Source organism: Zonotrichia leucophrys, chromosome 6 (genome assembly GCF_028769735.1).
Source record: "Zonotrichia leucophrys gambelii isolate GWCS_2022_RI chromosome 6, RI_Zleu_2.0, whole genome shotgun sequence".
NCBI classification, from domain to species: domain Eukaryota; kingdom Metazoa; phylum Chordata; class Aves; order Passeriformes; family Passerellidae; genus Zonotrichia; species Zonotrichia leucophrys.
In genome coordinates, this window is record NC_088176.1 from 22,445,141 (window position 1) to 22,465,647 (window position 20,507).

General features: G+C 35.7%; 1 protein-coding gene across 30 annotated transcripts in view; it reads right to left on the bottom strand.

Annotated features, from left to right (window-relative positions):
* KCNMA1 (potassium calcium-activated channel subfamily M alpha 1) overlaps window positions 1-20,507 on the bottom strand; it is a 411,073-nt gene that overhangs the window by 118,107 nt on the left and 272,459 nt on the right. For all 30 annotated transcript variants that reach the window (XM_064717021.1, XM_064717019.1, XM_064717018.1 and 27 more), the window contains 6 exons: window positions 18,911-19,016; window positions 17,432-17,514; window positions 15,262-15,331; window positions 13,424-13,579; window positions 5,251-5,360; window positions 3,075-3,143 (listed from right to left, as the gene is read on the bottom strand). In XM_064717021.1, the coding sequence (XP_064573091.1) occupies window positions 3,075-3,143; window positions 5,251-5,360; window positions 13,424-13,579; window positions 15,262-15,331; window positions 17,432-17,514; window positions 18,911-19,016 (594 nt within the window). The remainder of the gene's footprint in view (window positions 1-3,074; window positions 3,144-5,250; window positions 5,361-13,423; window positions 13,580-15,261; window positions 15,332-17,431; window positions 17,515-18,910; window positions 19,017-20,507) is intronic.

Here is a 20,507-nt window from a genome sequence, read left to right on the forward strand (position 1 = left end):
GTTAACTGATATTGTGAGCTGGAGTTACTAGAGTGCAGACTTTAGTAGCTAGTCAGAAACTCTAAACTGAATTTTGTAAAGTCAGAGATTTCTTTGATAGCTGAGAAATAATTTAAATATTATTAAATATATAAATGCAAAGTTTAAGAAATCTACTCATAGGGATTTAATGAATCTTTAAGATACCTTAATGAGAAGCAGTTGGGTAAAACGATAAACGTACTCTAGATACTCTATTCATGATATGAAAACTAATATACATTTATCATATTTATAACTATATTAATTATACTTAGGCTTGAATATCAGCTTTTAAGCAATTCTGTAAAATCATAATTGTTATTAATTACCTACCTAAACTGACAAAACTTATCAAGGTGTGCTTTCTGTTTTATGTAGCTTTATTAGTATTCAGGAAAAATGAAGATAAAACCATCTGCAGGCAGGAAGCTCAACTGCCACTAACATGTACACCAAAATTAGCTTGGATAGAGTTCTGATAATTTTTAATTACTATTGATTTCAAATTCCCTACAGTAAAAAAGAAATTAGAGTATTAGATCTTAATGAAAGGGTGCCATCTATACAATGTTCTAAATTTTTAGCTATATTTAGCATTGTTTCTCTAAATTTTGAATTATATAAAACTTCTTCCATAATAGTTCTACAAAACATGATAGTTATACAAAACATGAATGCAAAGTATAATTATAAAATAAATCGGCACGTATCTACTTTCTGTCACTCTCAAAAGACTGAAAACTTGAATATCCATAGTCAGCTCCCACCTAACCTTTATGAAAAATTACCAGGAAGAAATTTGTATATAAGCAGAATAAAACATTTCCAATGTCAATATCAACAAACATAATTGACAAATGACAAATTTACATTGTTCAAAAAGGGCTTGTGCTTCTAAACTGTGTAACTCTAAGTTTTATTTTAATTCTGCATCTTTTCATTTAATAAGATGCATAGAAATGCAAGTATATTTAGGAGGTGAGAAACTGAAGTTTTGTTGCATTACCTTTCTGGTTTGACTAAAAGATCAGAAAACCACAAATATCTAGTTAACATATTTGACTTGAAGAGCACAGGAACAAGTAGAAAAGTAATATGCTGCAGGTAGCTCTGTGACTGATCAAACAGTGACTATAAAATTGTCACTGGTTAATAAAATCAGGAGATATTGCTGTGGATCAGGGTTATAAGAAAATGTGACTATCTACGCTATTTATCCTCCTCTTTCTACATACAAGTTCAACAAATCCAGCTGTTAATATCTCTTTGTTAGTATTGCTTCCAGCAATTTTAGGCTCTTTTTTCCCCTACTATAATGATTATTGTAAGTAAAAATTATTATTGTAAGTAAGAAATATATGATTGCATCACACTGTTTTACTTTTTGTGGGATCCTCTGCATCACCTTTTGATTAAGAACTCAATCCAACTTCCACTGAAGTTAATGCAAAGAATGATATGGAAGCCAAGAACAATCTGTTATTACTGTAAAAGACTGCAATATTAGCACTTATGTAAGTTAATGACAACTGAAGTAATGGCAATATAAAGCTGGCCAATATTAGTTAGGAGAAAAACAGAAACCAAATATTTCTTAATATTGAAGACACAAAATTTGGTAAATTGTTCCACTGCTGTTATTATTGTATTTTTCCTTTTTCTAGCAAAAGATTAAATTGTTCATAGACAGAAGAATAGATTGTTTGTTTTACATTAGCCAATGCAGAATGAGGTCTTTCAATGGAAAAGTAATTTAAGAGTCCAAAGAAGCTAAATACAGCATAAAAATCGGACAGTAAAAAAAAGGATTTCTTAATCAGCATAGTGTGGTCAAAAATTATATCCAATAGTACATACACCACTTCACATTTCATTTTATAATATATATGGAAGAATCCAGCAAAATCAACCATAGGGCATGGAAATGCTCATAAATGGTTGCAACACTGCTTTTTCCATATCAAATTTCTAACACAGGTTTTATAGATTTTTTTAATTAAGAAAAACTATGAAAGTTAATGCTAAGTGTTAAACTTTCAAAACCCCAGAAAATGTAGAATGAGTTCAATAGATAGAATTGGTTCTCCTGTGAGAAGGAGCAATTGTCCCCAAAAGTGTCCTTTGGCCACAAAAAGGTAATAAGTGGCCAAAAAGAAGATTAACTACTATGTATCACTTCAGGTCTACTACGGCAGTACAAAATGTAATTGCAAAAGAAGAGAATCAAATTCCTCTCAGAGTTAGTATTGTCATATGTTTTTAGATGACCCTCCACATGTTTCAGAGAACATTTATAATGTTTTTGTTACATAAAAATGAATATTGTTTAAAACATTAATGGACGAGGTGATGGAAGATTGACTCCAATGTTCAATCATGTTTCTATGAACCTTTGCACAAAAACAAAAATGCAAGAAACACTTCCCATCTGTGAATCTGTACTAAGAATAATGATTTTTTTTTTTCTTTTTGGTTAATGAAAATAGCCAGCCAATTGGTAATTTCAAGGCTAAATTAATCTTTTCCAGTTTCATTATGTTATTCATGTAAATTTTGTCAGAACAGATATTTAAATTTTATTTAAATATTATGTTTACCCTTTATTTGTTTATCCTGTAACATATCTAAATTGGTTCCGTCAAACTAATTTAAATGAAATTTGTATTTTGAAAATACACATAGCTATAATGAATTTTGATATCACATCTGTTTTCCATTTTTCTGTTTTCAGTAGTGTATGTTGAACATCTGATTAAAAGTGATATGCTATAAACACAAAAATTGTAAGCTTTTCGGTAAGTAAAATCACTCCTGAGATGAGACATATGTACTACTGCACTTTTTACTAATCATTCTGACTTGGGTTACTTTTAGGGAGGAAGAGGGCAGAACTAAGTCCCTTTCAGGCCTATGCGAAACGCTGCAATGCGATGGCATGCTAATTCCATTCTGAAATGTTTCAAAGAACAGCTATGCTCATTCTGGAAAACAAAGCAGGCCAAACTCCTGGCAGTGCATTCGAGCACTGCCCAGGCCGGTGCCGTGGGCCGTACCTGCTCTCGCGCTTCTCCGACTTGTACTCGATGGCTATCATCAAGAGCTTCAGCTTGGCAAACACCAGCCTGCAGGGAGACAAGAGCCCAGCAGTCAGTGCCTTTGCACAACCAACACCACACACGGGCAGGTGGCTGCTCCCACTGCTTGAGTATCACTGCAGAGATATGCTGGCCTCGTTAGGAGCATTTTGGGGTGGAGAGCGGTAGGCCTAGAACCTGGGTGAAGGTTAGTCTTACATTAAACATTAGAAGGCTCTGCACCAGTAGGAGACAGACTGGTTAGTTCATCTTCAATAACATCATTCACACCTGGTCCAGAAATATCCAAGGGCATAGAATGTCAGGAACTACATTCACATATTCAAAATATATTGTTGGAAGATGTCCACACAGTGCACACACGTGGAGTTATAAACAGAACTTGCAGACTGATATTAACTTCTATTTCCATCTAATTCTTCAGCCTAGTGTTGACATCAGAAGATGGAAATTCTTCAGCAATATTGAGTGTCCCATCCTCACTGTCTCTGCACACTCTTTGTTATCCAGACTGTATGGCAGCCTATTCACAAAAGAATCACATTCCTAGATTTGCATTTATGACAAATAACCTGAGGAAGCAGAACATTTCATTCAATTTCAGACTTTTAAAATGTCATCGCCTGCATGAATTTTAAAAGTTACACTACAAGACCTGTTCTCCAAGTCTATATATTTCACAGATGGCTGAATACACTAAGACTACACTGATTCAATTTCCTCTTCACAAACCAATGCAATGGACATTTTGCTGTCCTTGTCCTTCGGTTCTTCTGGAAACTGAGCAGTCAATTCTTACATTAATAAGAATATCTATGCACTAAACTCATTAATTAAAGTGCTTGAGGAGACCTCCAAAATTTAGATATCTTTCTAAATCTCAATAAGAACCCTTTCTTTCTTATTTTATCTCCATTCTACCAGCACAGATAAATGAATGTCAGCTTTGTGTCAAATACAGTCTCAGTTATATCTTCCTACAAACTCATATAGAAACTTGACACAGTTAAAAATGGTTTGGTGGAGATTTAATTTTCATTACTGTAGCTAGTGTTAACAGCACAAACTACTATTCATTCCGAATATAATACACTTTTTTGCATTATGTTGTGAGATTTCCGGTTCAGTAAATCACAAACTTTTGTGCCTATGGTAAAAGACTTTTCCCCTCAGTAAATTCAACAGAGTTTTGCTGACACAGTAGAAGGATGGATTGAGAACCCCTTAACTTTACCAGCAAATTGAAGACTGGGCTCTGTCATAGCTACATCCTAGACAAATTTCTAAATGGATAATACTTGTCTAAAAGTTGTCTCCCCCTCATTTTATGCCATGTTTTTGCTCCTGTTAAAATTGGGAATGGTGGGGAAGTTAGAGGAGTAGAAGCATAACCATCCTCCTTTACATAACAGACTGTATTTTACTTCTCCATCTATTTCCTCCTCTAAGAATGGAGGAAAGAAGAAACATGAGTGTGCTAAACTAACGTGATTATGTAGACAGAGTACTTATTATACAAACCTTTTGCATACAAATCTCTCATTCACAGATTCATTCTAGCCTAAGCATTTTTCAGTGTCCAGAACACTATGGTTATGTACTATGTGCTTCTTTCTCATAACTGAACGGACATATCTTTTCTTTCATATACTTTACTTGTTGCAAATGGTTTGCAACCACTTCTATGGAGCTCTGAGTGCCACACTGCTTATATGACTCCATGACATCTGTTTAAATTAATGAATAGTTTCCTTGGAATGGAACACAAGCCAAGATGGTCATGCTGACCACTACTACTCAAAGAACGGGAATCATTAGAAAAATAACAGGATAGTATTTGCGAGCAAATTACTCAATTTAAAAAGATTGTTTATGAGTTTGTTCAAGACAAAAAACATTTATACTTTAATTTACAATCACTTAATTACAAATCTCTCCTGAAACCAGGCATTACCATGTTTCAGATTCTTCAGTGCAGTGATTGCTTTAATGTTTATTTTATTAGACACTATCTGATGCAGCAACATTAGGACTTAGAGTCCTCACATTAGAGTGAAAAGGTCTCATGCAAAAAACTTAGATTTCTGTTACAAGAAGGAAAATATTTCTGCATATTAAATGTATATCTACTTACTCACAAACTGCAGGGAAGGACAAACCCACAAAGGCACTAGACAGATATTCTGTATACATTTCATTTGCAACTCCTTCCAGGTAGTATTTCTGCCACGTATCCTCCTCAATCTAAAACCAAAGAAACAGAGGCAGAGTTCTGAGTCAAAACCACAGCTTTCTTTGAAACTTACAAGCAACTGCTTAAACATGAATCAGATTTTAACACATAAGTCAGTACACTGTTATGGCAATTAACATGGCTTATTTGCAAGGGATCTGCTAGAATGCTGAAAAAAACCCTCAAAACAGAGTCCCTGTAGTCAGTAAATCAAGTATCATATGCAAAAATAATACACTGAAATCTTTTCAAGCACACTGAGCATGTGGTGAAATAAAATTGTAGAGAGCGTGAGGAAAAAGTTTCCAAATTTTCTCTTTTTTAAAATAGTAGAATCACAAAATGTTAAGGGTTGGAAAGGACCTTAAAGATCACCTTCCTGCCATGGGGAGAACAGCTTTCACTAGAGCAGGTTGCATAAGGCCTTATCCAACCTGGCCTCGAACGCTGCCCAAGCTGGGGCATCCACAAACTCCCTGGGCAACATATTCCAGTGTTTAACTACTCTCACAGTAAAGAATTTCTTCCAAATATCTAGCCTAAATTTCTCTCTAAGTTTTACCTACTGCTCCTTGTCCTATCACTACTGTTCATAACAATGAATCCCCCTCTGGCTTCTCTGCAGATCCCTTCAGATACTGGAAGGTTTCTACAGGGTCTCCACACAACCCTCTCTTCTCCAGGCTGAACAGCTTCTACCCCAGGGGAGGTACAGGATATCAGGAGATGTTTCTCCACCAGAGAGTGGTTGGGCACTGGAGCAGCTCCCCAGGACAGAGGTCACAGCACCAGCCTGACAGAGCTCAAGCAGAGTTTGGACAAAGCTCTCAGGCACAGGGTGACTCTTGGGGTGTCCTGCAAAAGGTCAGGAGTCAGACTCAAAGATCCTTGTCAGTTCCTTCGAACTCCAGATATTCTGTGATTCTATGATTCTATTGGACCAAAAGATTTAAGGTTTTCAAATTTCAGCATTCCAGGAATATTCTGGCAGGACTTAATATAGTATTTTAGATAAGTTTATATTTTTATTCCAGGGCTGATTATTAATTTAGGATTCATCAATCTTTCTCTCATGTTGAACTAGCCAAAAGGCACTCTTTCAAACTCTTTCCAAAAAAATGCTCTAAAAAACAGGAGGATGGAAACTTGTTAAGAAACAAATATAAGTTAAAATGACTTTTTCCTCTTTTTTTTTTTTTTTTTTTTGTTTGGGGTGTTTTTGTAGGGTTTAGGGTTTTTTTATTTGTTTGGGTTTTGCCTTTTTTGTTTGATTGGTTTGTTTTGGTTTTTTTTTTCTGTTTTTTTTGTTGTTGTTGTTTTATTCCTTCCTCCTGTTGACAGGCTGCCAAGTAATCAGTTACTTTAGTTCTGGAGATGTAAACCACTGAAAGAATAAATTGCAATATGGAGATGTTCCAAATCATATACAGCCTGACAAGTGGGCTGCAAACAATCAGGAGAAATTTCTTCCACAGAAATTGTTTCACCATTCAGAGGCCATGTGGGATGGTAAAAGGAATTTGCATTGTGTTATTCCCCACCACACACAGAGAAGCCATATCACATTTTTTATGACCCTTTTATTTATAGGAAGCTTGCAAATGTTGGTGATCAGCAACTCTATATACAGAAGAAAGATAAAGTCCAGGCTTGGTAAAAAACTAAGACCAATGATAGCAAGGGCATGTTTGTAACTTTTGGTCTATTTTGTGGCTTTTTCTTACATTGACACCACCTGGGGTTGGAAAAAAATATACAAATACATTACATCTCTCCCTTTTGACTTTCCTTCCTTGCTTTCTTTTCTTTAGGCAGATGTTTTTGATTTAGAGGAAGGAACTCCAGATCCGTCTATAGTTAAATACTCACCCTTAGTCAAGGACCAAGAAGGGACTGGAAAAAACCAAACATTCCCAAAGCAATGACCAACCTCCATAGATGCCAGTTAGTGTTACATTAAACTTCATTAAGTGATTGGAGTATTTAAGATATGATCTGTTAGAATACCACAAAATGTTGATTATAGAATTAAAAGAGTTGCTAATATTTGGGATGCTATAAAATATTATTATAAGATGATTGCAACAGTTGACTAAAGATGATCTTTCTGTTTTATCTCCACCTGAACCATGACATTTTCCCAGTGATTTCAAAGAGACAGATGGTCACCTGCCTGGCATCTTTTGTGAGGAAAAATACTTTGGGAGTCATTATGCTCTTCACTACTTTAAGCCTTTGTGATGATATTTTAAAGTTTAGGTAACTGATGGAACCTATCCAGAATGGGCCATACTACCAAAACAACTTCAACCTGAATCTTTCTGATTCCTCTCTAGTACTGCAAATATTATCTCTCCCTGACTAAGTTGCACTGCAATTCTGTCTCCTGATAGTCACAAAACAAATTAGCCACTGCTTCAATTAGCCATTTCTTCAATACGAAGAATAGCTGGAAAATTACATAGTGCAATCCAAAAGAAGAAAAGTAATTTTCATCTGAATCTTTTTTTAAGTCACAATACTCTTCTGCTCTCCTCTATGTTATATATAGATACAATTTTGTTACCAGCAAATATATTTACATAAAATAATTCCTAGTGAGACATGGTGACAGAGATATGAAAAAGTGATGTAGCTCTTGCAAGCACAGCCATTAGTATTGTCAGAAGAAAATTAAAACCTCTAATACACGCAGTAGTGTAATTATCAGGAGCTCTGTAGCTCCAAAAGAACTCTTGCTCATAGCATTTGCTCTTCAGTGTAATGATGGGTACATGAAAAACTGAGTGTATCTGAACCTGCTCATGCTATATAATCTCTTCTGCCAAGATCTAAGCATCACTATCAAGACAGAGAACAAATGCTAGAGTTGCATTGCGACCTAGATTATTCCTTGCTATTTGCAAGGCAAAGGATGGTGGATATCCAGCTCCTTTACAGCACAGTGAAAGGAGATGCAAAGTCTGCTCCTTAGCATTGAATAAGATCAGCTCTTCACCACCATGGAAAGTGCACAAAACGGGACAAAGTCTTTGAGGATGTTTAATGTTACAATTCTCTATCTTGAACAATATAGATGAGATTGAAAAGGAAGTACCCAGAGAACCATAGAATGGTTTGGGTTGGAAGGGACCTTAAAGACCATTTCACTCCACCTCTCCCACTGTAGGCAGGGACCCCTTCCACTAGAGCAGCGTGTGCAGAGCCCCATCCAACTGGCCTTGGACACTCCCAGGTGTGAGGCAACCACAACTTCTCTGGGCAACCTGTTCCAGTGCCTCACCACCCTCACAGTAAACAATTTCATCCTAATTCCTAATCCAATCCTGTCCTGTGCCAGGTTAAAGCCTTAATCCCTTGTCTAAACTCAATATGGCCTTGAATATTCTTGAATGGTAGTTGAAAAGAATGTGTACAGTGAAAGCAATGTAGCTAAAATATTTCCTCCCATTCACCCATAATGCCCTTCCAGCCCACCCAAACTGCTTGAGTGAATGTCTAGTTTTGTTATGCCTTTGCATATGGATATCTAAATCTGACAGAGAAGTAACTGGCTGAAAGCAGTTCTTATGGTCATATTATAGAGTTAAGCTTCATAGATTTACAGTCTTATAATTGCATTTCCTTAATTAATATAAATTATCAACTACTTCTTTACTCAATTCCATTGTCCATTGAAATCAAAGCTAACAAATATCCTTCGTACTATGAACACTTTACAATCTCAGTCAACTATTTCCACAGCTTTCTGTATGCACTGATGATTTTTAAAATTTGTATAAAAGGACTATATTTTATAAAACATGAAATATACTGATTGAGATTAGTTCTAATTTCAAACGAGATTTATGCACTTTTCCCCATCAATACTAATGTAGAATTTTGTAGTGGGTCAAGGCAGAGAGAGCATGCTTGAAATAGAATGACATGTTACTCTTTTTTAGATTCTGGCCTTGTTGGAATTGAACTGAAAGGCATACAGGCTCTACATCCAATAGTTTCAAATACACAAAACAGGACAAGATTTGTATCCAATCATGAGGCAAAGGATAGACAGGTGTTGATCTGTTCAAATGATTGACTGAAAATGCAGTCCCATGGTAGACTTTAGCCCAAGACAAATACACTCTTATCACAAGGACTGATACTATGTATACACAGCAAAGATTTTAGTTCCTAGAATCAATGATTTAAAAACACTACAGTTAGGAAGATCTTTACATGATCTCTGAAGATAAATGCATTTGGTAATGGGCTACATTTAATATTTGATCCAGGTCCTTGTGAGTAGGATCATGCAATCAGTTTATTATGCAACTTCCTGAAGAACCTCACAATAAATTGAAACATTGCATTTCCTTCTCACTCCCCCTTTTAAAGCCCTCCCACATGTCAAGGAATTCACTGTTCATTCTCCAGTTCTACACTTAAGAAATATTCCAAGGCTGCCTAGGTGGTCAAAAATAAAGAGCAAACAAGTTGATGTGTTCCATCAGTGTAGGTAAGCATCCAAATGATATGAATCTGTGATCTGTGAGGTTTTATTATGTCTCTCTTTCAGCCTGGACAAGAAAGGAATGTCAAGTGGGCATGGCATATGTGTAGGTGTGAGCAAAAGCTGCTGAAAGAGCCCACAAAACACTCCTGCCCTCAAAATAGTTTAGAGGATAAGAGACAGCTCTAGATAATTCTGACATTTGGAATGAGGTGCATGGGCTGCCTCACCTATAGAGCAAAGACAAAACTAATTTGGCTGTGGACTTGTGTTACACTCGAGTACCACATTCCACATTTTATTAATTTACACAACACTACTAACTTGGCTTTTAGGTTGTACATGGGCCTGTAGGATTGGCCTGTACAAAATTTAATCACTTCTGCCTATTACTCCATGTATCTGGTTTTTGCAATGTTTTTCATACAGATAGACTTCTGGTATGCACTTGCTAATTCAAACAATACAGAACTTGCAGTACAGTATTTCCATCTTTTTCTGTGACTGTGCAAGTTAATAAAGAGTCCAAATTCCTTTTTTAATACAACAGTAACAGTCTATGTGATAAGAAGACTGGATTATTAAAATACAGTTTACAGGTGTAATGTTTTGGGGGGTTTTTTCCCCTTATCTCATGGTTTGGTGCAATCTATCTGTCTTTAAGTGTTTACAGAATATTTATCTTTTAGAGCTGACTTCCTTTTTGTTCAGTTTGGTGCCAAAAAAGAATATAAGGGATTCCATATGATATTATATTGCTAAAACCAAAAGAAAAATATTAGGAACAAATATAATATTTTGAGGTTTCTTAGTTTGTTTTACTTCTAACACTGAGCAGACTGTTTACACAAATAATTTTGCTGTAAAGTAACCCATAATGAGTTAAATGTGTGCAATGTCACCATCAATCATGTTCATTTGTGTTTGACTGACCAAACATTTATGGCACATTAAATCACTTTCTAATCACACTATAGAGGCGGAACAAACCCACATTTCAAGCTTTCATTAAAAAATACAGAAGTTTCCATACATTTTCCTGGCAATCTCCTGACTGGTGAGAGACTCCACTAATAATGTTTACCTAAGGAATTTATGAAGGTCTGACAGTACTTAAATTGAATGTTCTTAATGAAAAGGGGTGAAAGTTATTTTAGGGAATGGACATATTTCTCTTCAATAGAGTCATCTTCAGCATTCCTAATCAATGTAGAGGCTCTCCTACAATGCACTGATGATTCACAGCCACTATTTAGTAAGTTTTATTTTTCAAGTGTTTAGAGTGAGACAGACATGAGAAAGATCATCCTTTCAGCTAAATAAACAAACCTTTTGTTATCACCAATAGGGTTAGAGTCACATAAAGAAATGTGGCTCAATTCTTGCACTTTTATACAGCTTCAGATTTTGAATTAGTCAGAGATCTTCGGAAGTGAAAATGTGCATTTTACTTGCTTAGAAAATTCACTCTTAATTATATGGCAAATAAATTTTTAACCAGTATTAACAGAGTATTGCAATCTTAATGTGCTCTCTTATGGCATTTTTTCCTCCAAGTGACATGTGAAGGTGACACTTGAAGTCACACAATTTAAGGAATGTCTGCACACTACTCTGTTTAAAACTATATAATCAGACACAAGAGCAAAATTGACAATGACAGCTTCCCCCAAATCAAATTCATTGCTATTTTTATGCTTATTCTGTATACAGAGAAATACTTAAATGTACTTTGAGTAACATCTTGCAAAGCTGAGCCTTCAGCTTAGAACTGTTCATCAATGAGATCTAATCTGTAACTGTACTGGAACTACTATAAAAATGTATTATAAAATAAGAAAACATAGCTGGCTAAGATAATAGCAGAAGTGGTTATATAACTTCTGGAAACATGATACCTGTACATATCCAGGTTTTGACTTCTTTAAATGTTTTTAGATAAAAATCCAGGCCATAAAAGTGTGTATTTCTAGTACAGTTCCCCCACAGTCAGACATTTGTACACTTTATCATTTTGTGAATCTCTCCACTTTCTCACTAATTTTAAAAATCACTATTAAAATAAATACTATTAAAAATATATAAAAATATATGATATATATATTATATATAATATATTAAAATTAATTAGGACTGAGGCTTCTGAGGATACCAATATATTTGGATCTCCTTAGGAGAAAACTAACCCCTCCTGATTTTGGAAAGGCAAAAGGTGAGCAAACTTTTCACATGAACTCTGCTGCAGAGCCCGAGTTCATGCAAGAGGCTGCCTCAGTAATTTGCATACATTAGTGAGACTATCACAAATGTTTGACACTCCTGAGAGTCTTGGGTTACCAGAGCATGCAGGAGTGAGAGAGACCAAACTGACTGACAAGGAGAATGATGCTCACAGTTTTCTTCTAGGATACAGATAGAAAGGATTAATATCAAATTGGAAATATGTTGTAGAGTCACAGACAGATTCCAGGCTTGCTGAAGTAAAACAACTTTTTTGTTTGCTTGTTTCCTTCAGTTGGGTTTTTTTAGAACGTAAATAAAGATGAAGATATTGTAACTGCAGGCAGTAAAGTGCAGAGCCCAGACCTGCTTCCATATTTAAAACTGGTCTTTTTAATTAAATGTAATAGTTTGAAATATTTTTTCATGGGAGCCTGCTGTCTTCTAAGGATACCTTCATAATAATGTCAGGACTTTATTAGAAGCCAATAAAGATTCACTGTCGTGCACCAACATATGCACCTCTAAGAGAACAGTCCTGGCTTTCTCATCTGAGGACATAAGGATATTTTCATTTTTAGCTTAGTTGCACAATGGAGCTGGAGTGGACCATGGCCTTCCTTTCACTCCAGTGTTTCCCTTCCCACTAAGAACATTCATCAGATTGGAAACTGCCCACCCTTGTATTTGGAATCAGTGTCCCTGAAATGCACCAGGAAGGATGCAATGATTACTGCAATTGAGGCCTTGGTCCAGTGAACCAGTACAGCTGCACAGAAATCTAACTGGGTTATAATTTTGCAATCTAAGTCCAAAAGAGCTCTTAGACTGAGGAGCAGCAAACACATGAATGATGCTGTGGGAAGTTTGGGCCTCAGTTCTAACACATGTTCCTTCTTTACTCACAGTCAGAGGTCCAGTAGTCTTTTGATGTCAAAGACGAAAATGACCAGTCCCTTTTTCTTGGCAATTTGTTGCTACATGGCACTTAGATAAATCATATTTTTGTTTTAGCAGCAGCAACTTTTCTAATAGACAAACATGTGGTTTGGCTAAAATCAAGCAAAAACACAAAATGCCAAAAATATCTCCCTGGAAATGGATAATGATTTGGAAAATACTTTAAAGGCCAGACACTTGCTGAATAAAAATTAAAAAAAAAAACCCCACAAGTTGATAGAACCTAGTTTATTGCCCAGTTTTCAGCAAAAAATTTGCAAGGAACTGTGGGCTGGTTGTTTTGGTGTTACAAAATCTGTTATTGTCTTTCTATCTGTTTCACATTTGAGTGATGTTCTCTACTCCAGTCTCTGACAAGCTGAACTGCAGACTAATATGTTCTAATGAGAAAGGCATTACCTTTATGAAGGACCTCATAGAGAAGAGGTTGGCTAACATTGTGGAAAGGCCCGGTGCCAGGCAGCTCTGGGCTATGAAACCCAGCTTCAGCTCAGCAAGACAGATTGCATCATCCCCTTCTTTCCAGTTCCAGCTTGGGATATTTAGTAGATGGGCCTGGAAAACAAACAAAATTTCCCACAGGTGAAGAACCAGAAACAGCAGACAGTTCTGAATTATTTTCTTTATTAATACCTTGATTTTTTCTGAGTAGGCAGAAGCACTTCAAGTGTTTCAGAGCTTAATTCTATGCTGAGAAATTTTCCACTCTTACCTACTACAGATAAAATGCTACACTACTGAAGACATGCTGGCTGCGGCACTCTGTCAGGTCCATGCTCACACGTGAACAAGCAGAACGTTGTAAGGCTTTCCTTCCCCTCTGTATGTTCCTTTTACAGCACTTTGAGCTGCCATCTGACTGATGAGGAACACACATACAGGAAGCTAATACAACTTAGATTTCAACTTAAAGGATACTAGAATTTTAAAATGCATACAACATCATCTGTCTTTTCTATTTCATTTCTTCCACCTTGAAGAACAGTACTTGTGAAAAACCAATCCCTTTTTGACACTGAAAAACCAACCCTTTTTTTCTAAGAATGCTATTTATAAGGACAGAATGAAGAAAATAACTCAGCAAGACACACCTGCAGTATTGAAACTGATAACTTAGATAAAGACAAATATTGTTCAGTTCCTGGCATAATTGTTGGATTTTCTCTGACATGAGACACATAGACACCTGTGTGTCTATGTTTGTGTAGACACCAGGAAGCACAGAGTTTTTCCTCCTTGTTCCCCTTCCTAAGTTAATTCCACAGCTCAGCACTTTGATAAATGCTATTCTTGAAGACACAACCATCAGAATAGCAAACAAACTGCAGTATTTAAAAAGACCCCTTCCCCTCTGTGACTGTTTAAAGTAGAGAAACTCCTTGCTTTTATTCTATAAAAAGACAGGCTTCTTCCATAACATGCAGGAAGAGCACACAACAATCAACAGTAGTTGCTCTTGTTCTAGCAACAGGTTACAGGTTTAAGGAGTTGTTATCAAACCACCTTAGTGCCAGATTTATTGTGTATTTCATCAAATGAAGATTTACCCAGTCATGCTTTTTCTCAAACACTGGGCAGTGATTGATTCTTTCAGAGCTAATAAAAGAAGCAGGCCACACATGAGTACTGTGTTACCTGATATATCCTTCCTAACCTTGTTAGTCAGCAGTTTATGGACTTCCTCATCTCAGGATTGAATAAATTGACTTCACTGTGTTTAAGGGTCACAAATTTACCATAAAATTTTTTTTCAAATTTCTTTCCAAAGTGGATTTATCATCTTGAACTTCACAACATTCTCAGTACTAAATCTCACAACTGGGCTATGTTTTATATTAAAAACCACAAATTTATCTATTTTGTACCTACTGCTTGGCAATTTCACGTGTACGTGGTCATGCTGGAATAAAAAAAATGACAATAATCTCCAGTAAGACAATAAGAGCAGAACTTAGAGAACTGAGGTGGTGAAAAGTCATCTGGAATCAGTATCAACCATGGACACTAGCTTTGAGAATTAGATCCTAGGCAACTCATAAATGTCAAGATTTTGATAAAGTCCCTTGCATATACAAATAAAACTAAAATACTTTGTAACTGGATTACGTGACAAGGCTTATTAAGATGTTTTACTTTTGAAAGAAAATGCTTGCTGTTACTGGGACTAGAAAAATGATGTATGAGTGAATGCAATACAGCAAAAAAACTCTGAGAAGAAACACTGGCCATCATATTACCTTATTGTGGTACTGCAACATCTGAGTGATAATTCTTATCTTCGGATGATAATTCTTTATGGAAATAACTCTAAAAAGAAAAGGAAGAACCAATTAAAATAACTTTTAACTGATAGGTTATTTAGATAATGCATCCAAATACCTCTATTTTACTGCAATGTCAAGTCCCACAATTAAAAGTGTACCCCCTTATTCATCTGCCTGCAAAGCAAACTGATTGATGTCAGACCTTTGCAATATTTACACATAGTCAAACTGAGGTTAAAAATTAGTGGCTGGTACTACAGAGCAATAAGCCTCAAGAATATTCAGTTGAACAGTTTGCCCTTATGGAGTTTGCAGAAAAAGAGACTTAGGAGCACTATTCAAATACTCATCCCATTAGGAAAATAATCTAGTTGGAACTTTTACATCCTTCTCATCCTCAGGGACTATCTTCGTGCCTTTGAATCAACATACTTGATCAAGTTCCCAATAATAAATGCCTGAAGAAATTAATTTCTACCCCATCACATATTATTTCTTTATAGCTGGTAGATATTTGTCATATCTAAATACCTTGAATAATGATTTTGTGTTACACATGCAAATTTATTAATTTTGATGGATTAATCTAAAGACCAATATAAAACTGATAACTGAATGCAGAATCTATAAAACATGGGGCTACTTGCATAATCTGCATATTTTCTGCAATCTACATTACTTAATTAATCCAAGATATACTCAACTGTGTATAGATTTTAAGTGTCTTGAAAGAAAATTGTTTGAGAAATGCATGGATTGATATTGTACTATAAAAAAAGTACTGAGCAAAATTAAAGAGATGAACAACCAAAAACCAAAAAAAAAAAAAGTCCTGTATTTAAAACCTAAAGGTAGAAAAAGAAGATAAAACAATGAAAAAAAAAATCTGACTTATTATGGAATCATCAGTTTCATAAGACTGAATGTCATAAGTGTTTTGTGGAATGTTATCTTGTAAACTACTGGTCTGGCTTGTGCTTTTAAGCATATCAAAGCTAGAACAGGAAAAGTAAAATATTGCATTCATTTAACAAGTCTTTCTTCTAATTTTCCATTTCTTGCTGAATTGTTTAAGCATTCAATTTTTTAAAATTAAATTGTGATAAAACACAAGAGAATTCCACTCTCACATTAAAAGTTTTGCATTTTATTACATTAAATGTATTAAATCTACTAAGAATGCATCAATTTGTGACTAGAATATTTTTAATGTATTTTGCAATCAATGTCAAAAAAAAGTTTATTGCATTGCAACTCAAACCATGTTTGCAAAATGAAACTAGCTATTTTTTGTGTCTTTCTCTTGCACACAGTAGTAGTTTTCCAGAAGAGCAACTTTAGTAGCATTTTTTTATTTCTCCCTTTGCTTCAATACACAGCATGCAAACATCTGACAAGCCAGTAAAATCTAGAGAACAGTACTAGAGAACTTTTAATCAATCACTGACTGAGATTTTAATTTTAAAAAGGAGACTGGTCTCATTAAAACTAGGATTGTATGAACAAAACAAAAAATGGAATGGCTTAGGTTTGTTGTAACTCTAGCTGCCATCTACTGACTGACTGTTCCATCTCCTCCCTTCATAGACTACAAGGAGGAAAGCAGGAGGAGATCTGGTGGTCCCTAATGCTCTAAATGCCTTGTCAATCAAAACAAGCAATGATTGGTCCTCAGTGTAAAAAAAGCAGGATGGGGACAGGAGAAACTGCCCTGTATCTTTGCTATCCCCTGAGCAGTGCACTACCTGCAGGAGCAGCAGGAATGAAGCTCTGAAGGTGCTTCTGCCCCTTCGTTGGCACAGTCCCTGCAGTGCATGCACTCATGCATGCATTGTTGCAACAACCTGACTGCATTCCCTTCCTCTCTGCGTTCAGCTAGGAATACTCAAACCATAGCTCCTGCAAAACTACTAAGAGCATCAAAGCCTCTGTTCCAAGGGTCTCTTCTGACACACAAAATAGACAGAGGAAACAGAGGAGGTAGGAATTTAAGGCATTTTCACCTCTGGATTTTGGTGAGGATCTTTTATTTTGTCCTCAAGAAAAAAATCCTACAGTGTTCTTTGAGTGCAACAGATCAGAAATATAAAATTAGCTAACCAGAGTTAAGGACCAAAAACCTATTAAAAACTGCAGAGTTTACCTCATAATATTGGAGGCATCTTCAGCATCTGGGTCAGCGCAGTATTTATTGGCAAGGATTAGGCACGCATCTGCTGACTCTATCTGAGACACCAAAGAAAAAGGAAACATATAAAGCAACATCTCTTTCCAGCTCTTCCTTGCTCATAAACTATCAGGGAATCCAGCACTGGCTTCATGAGTGTGAGTGCCAGTTCTCAATATTGCTAATCAAAAATGTTTCTAGGCTAATAGGAGTTCATGACAGTGATTACGACCATTCTCGTGCACACAGAGAATTTCTTGAAACTTGCTCATGGTGATCAGAGCAGGTCAGCAGTTCCACTGACAACTCTTACTCTGGATCAGCTGAGCCACAAAGGTGCTAATGTTAATCTTTTGTAACCAGATACTGGAATTTAGACTTTTAAATCCATCAGAAGTTCCTGTTGCATCAGTACAGTGCTCCCACAAGTCCTGCAGCTTTGTTTGGAATTTAAGTACCTTCCTGTTCAAGACAGGAAGAGGTGGCTGAACTGATTTAGAATCTGAGCACTGGATTTAGAAAGCAAGAGGAGGCCAACTGACCTATCCACAGTTCTAGATTCACACAAACCTGAGCTTTACAGAACTCAAAGCAGATGACAAAAGTATTTACAAGTGTATACAACCAAATATCAACACAAAGAAGGGTGGAATACAGAACACAAAATAAGAACACATGATTTTATGATCGTAATTAGGACATGCTCTGATGAACTGAAACAGTGTGCATTAGCCTAAAAAAATCTTAAGCAATTTCTGCAGTCAAAATGGACAAAAGACATGATTAGTATTCCAGAAAGTGTAAATTACACAGTACTAATAAAATATTCTTGACTTAAGTAGCCAACTGCATTCCATTGGGAAAAAAAGAAAAAGAAATGAAAAAGTTAATGATGTATCTGACAACCTGATTTTTCTTTAATTTTTGTTTTTTTAAAGCATAATTTACAATTTATAATAATAAAATAATAATTTACAATTTAGAAATTCTAGAAAATAAATATCTAAATAAGTAAAACTAACTTTATCTACCAAAAATCTTAACTTGCATTTTTCTTTCTGAATTCTAGACAATAGAAAAAGGATTTTGAGGGTGAAAAAAATATTTTTAAATTGTTCTGAGAAGTTAAGACAACAGCACATTACTGTAAGACAATATCTTGCAATATCAAATATTAATGTAAAATACACTTTTGAATGAAACATCAATGAAAAACTCATAAAATGTTCAATGGAATGGCAGACAATGTATCTTAAGTCACTGTTGCTAGCTTTGAAGATCTCAAGATATGGGGAAAAAAGGTTTACCAGTATAGCTACTTAAGATAATAGAAATGGAAAAACATTCTTTTGGGGTTACATGAAGAAGGGCTTTAGTGTCTGGTTTTTTTTCCCAAATAATTCAAGGAGTATTAGAAAAAGGTTAATTAGCAGAACAGAACAACAGAGCTGTTACCTTCACTCTCGCCAGGTCATGGGGATTAAGGACTGAACCCTGATAAAATTCCACCTGAGTGAAGTGTCGTTTAAAAAGAGCTTCCAGCTCAAGGTTAGGGGAGATACTGCAGTGGAAAGAAGAAAAGACAAGAGCAAATGAGAGGTCAATTTCCATAACTGCTCCGTTTCCTGCATTTACAAACCCACCTATTTATTTATTTTAGATATTCAGACTCTGCTGATGCTTTTTCTGTGGCATGGAAACAGTGTGCCTTACTTTAAAGACAAACACTAAATTGCTTTCACTGCCTTACTGGTCTCTGCAGCGCTCCTGGCCCACCTCATGCTACTCCCCACGTTCGCTGCGTGTACACTTCCAAGGGACATGAATCCAGAAGTATGGGTGCAAGCATTTGTAAACACTCTCTCCCAGCATTCTACCCAGAAATTATATAGTACCACAATCTTCCTCTGCATGTCCCTACCATTCCCACAACAGCTGTGTTGAATAGAACAACTCAATGCAAGATCTCTAAAAATCAGAAAAAGATACCAGACAGGGACCCTGAGGCCTCTATGAGCTACAATTAAAACAAACATAATGATGCCATGACTTGCTGTCTCATTTTATTTTGCCAGAAACAAAAGAAAAATTAAATTGATTATAGTCAATTACATAACATGGCACCAATCTTGTAAATATTTTTTCTAGTGCCAATCATTAAAACAGAAGGAATTTAATAGCTACAGGCACAAACAAGCAGCAAGGTGCTAAACTCATTTCGTGTGAATGTGCAGTTTCCTGATTCCTATCACCACACATTTTCACTGTGGAAAACTTGATCCCTGATTTCCTCTCACAATCACTTGCTGTTGCATGGAGAGGAAATAAAATAAAATAAAATAAGGCAGTTACTTGAGGATGTCATCTCTAGTTCAAATTGAAAGGACTACATGAAAAAATGTGGAGGTACTGCTGATGCTTAGTTTTCAGCTTTCACTGTTAAATCATGACAAATTACGTCCTTAACTTTTTAATTATTTTCTTTGACAACAAGTGCAGAATGCATTGCTGAATCCAAAAATATATCATTTATAAGATGCAACTCTTCTAAACAGACACCATTACAGAACAGAAAAGATACTGTCTCCTGTCATGTGGCTTTTTCAAGCAGTTCCTCCCAGGCGTAGCTATTTGGCATTGTAATAGTTATTAAATTATTATTGACTTACACATTGTGTAGAGCATGAAAGAAACATCAACCTCATTAAGACACCTTTCCAAATTCCACATAAGAAAGAGGGAAGATACTATGTGTGTGTTGGTATGTGTATATTAATGGAATAAAGAGCAGTACTGATTATCACCATGACAAGAATTTAGTTTCTATTGTCAATACATGTGTAGAGTATCTGTTATATTAAAACTGAATCTGCACCTACATTTTTCATTCTATAAATACTCTGGACTTTAAAATAAGCACTTTCCTATAAAGATCCAGGGTGAAAAGCTGTTTTCAGATACCATAAGTTTGTACAACATACAGTGTTTTTCATTAGTTTTACTGATATAACTATCAGTATTTTGGCAGTTTCCCTAGGAATATTTACCACTA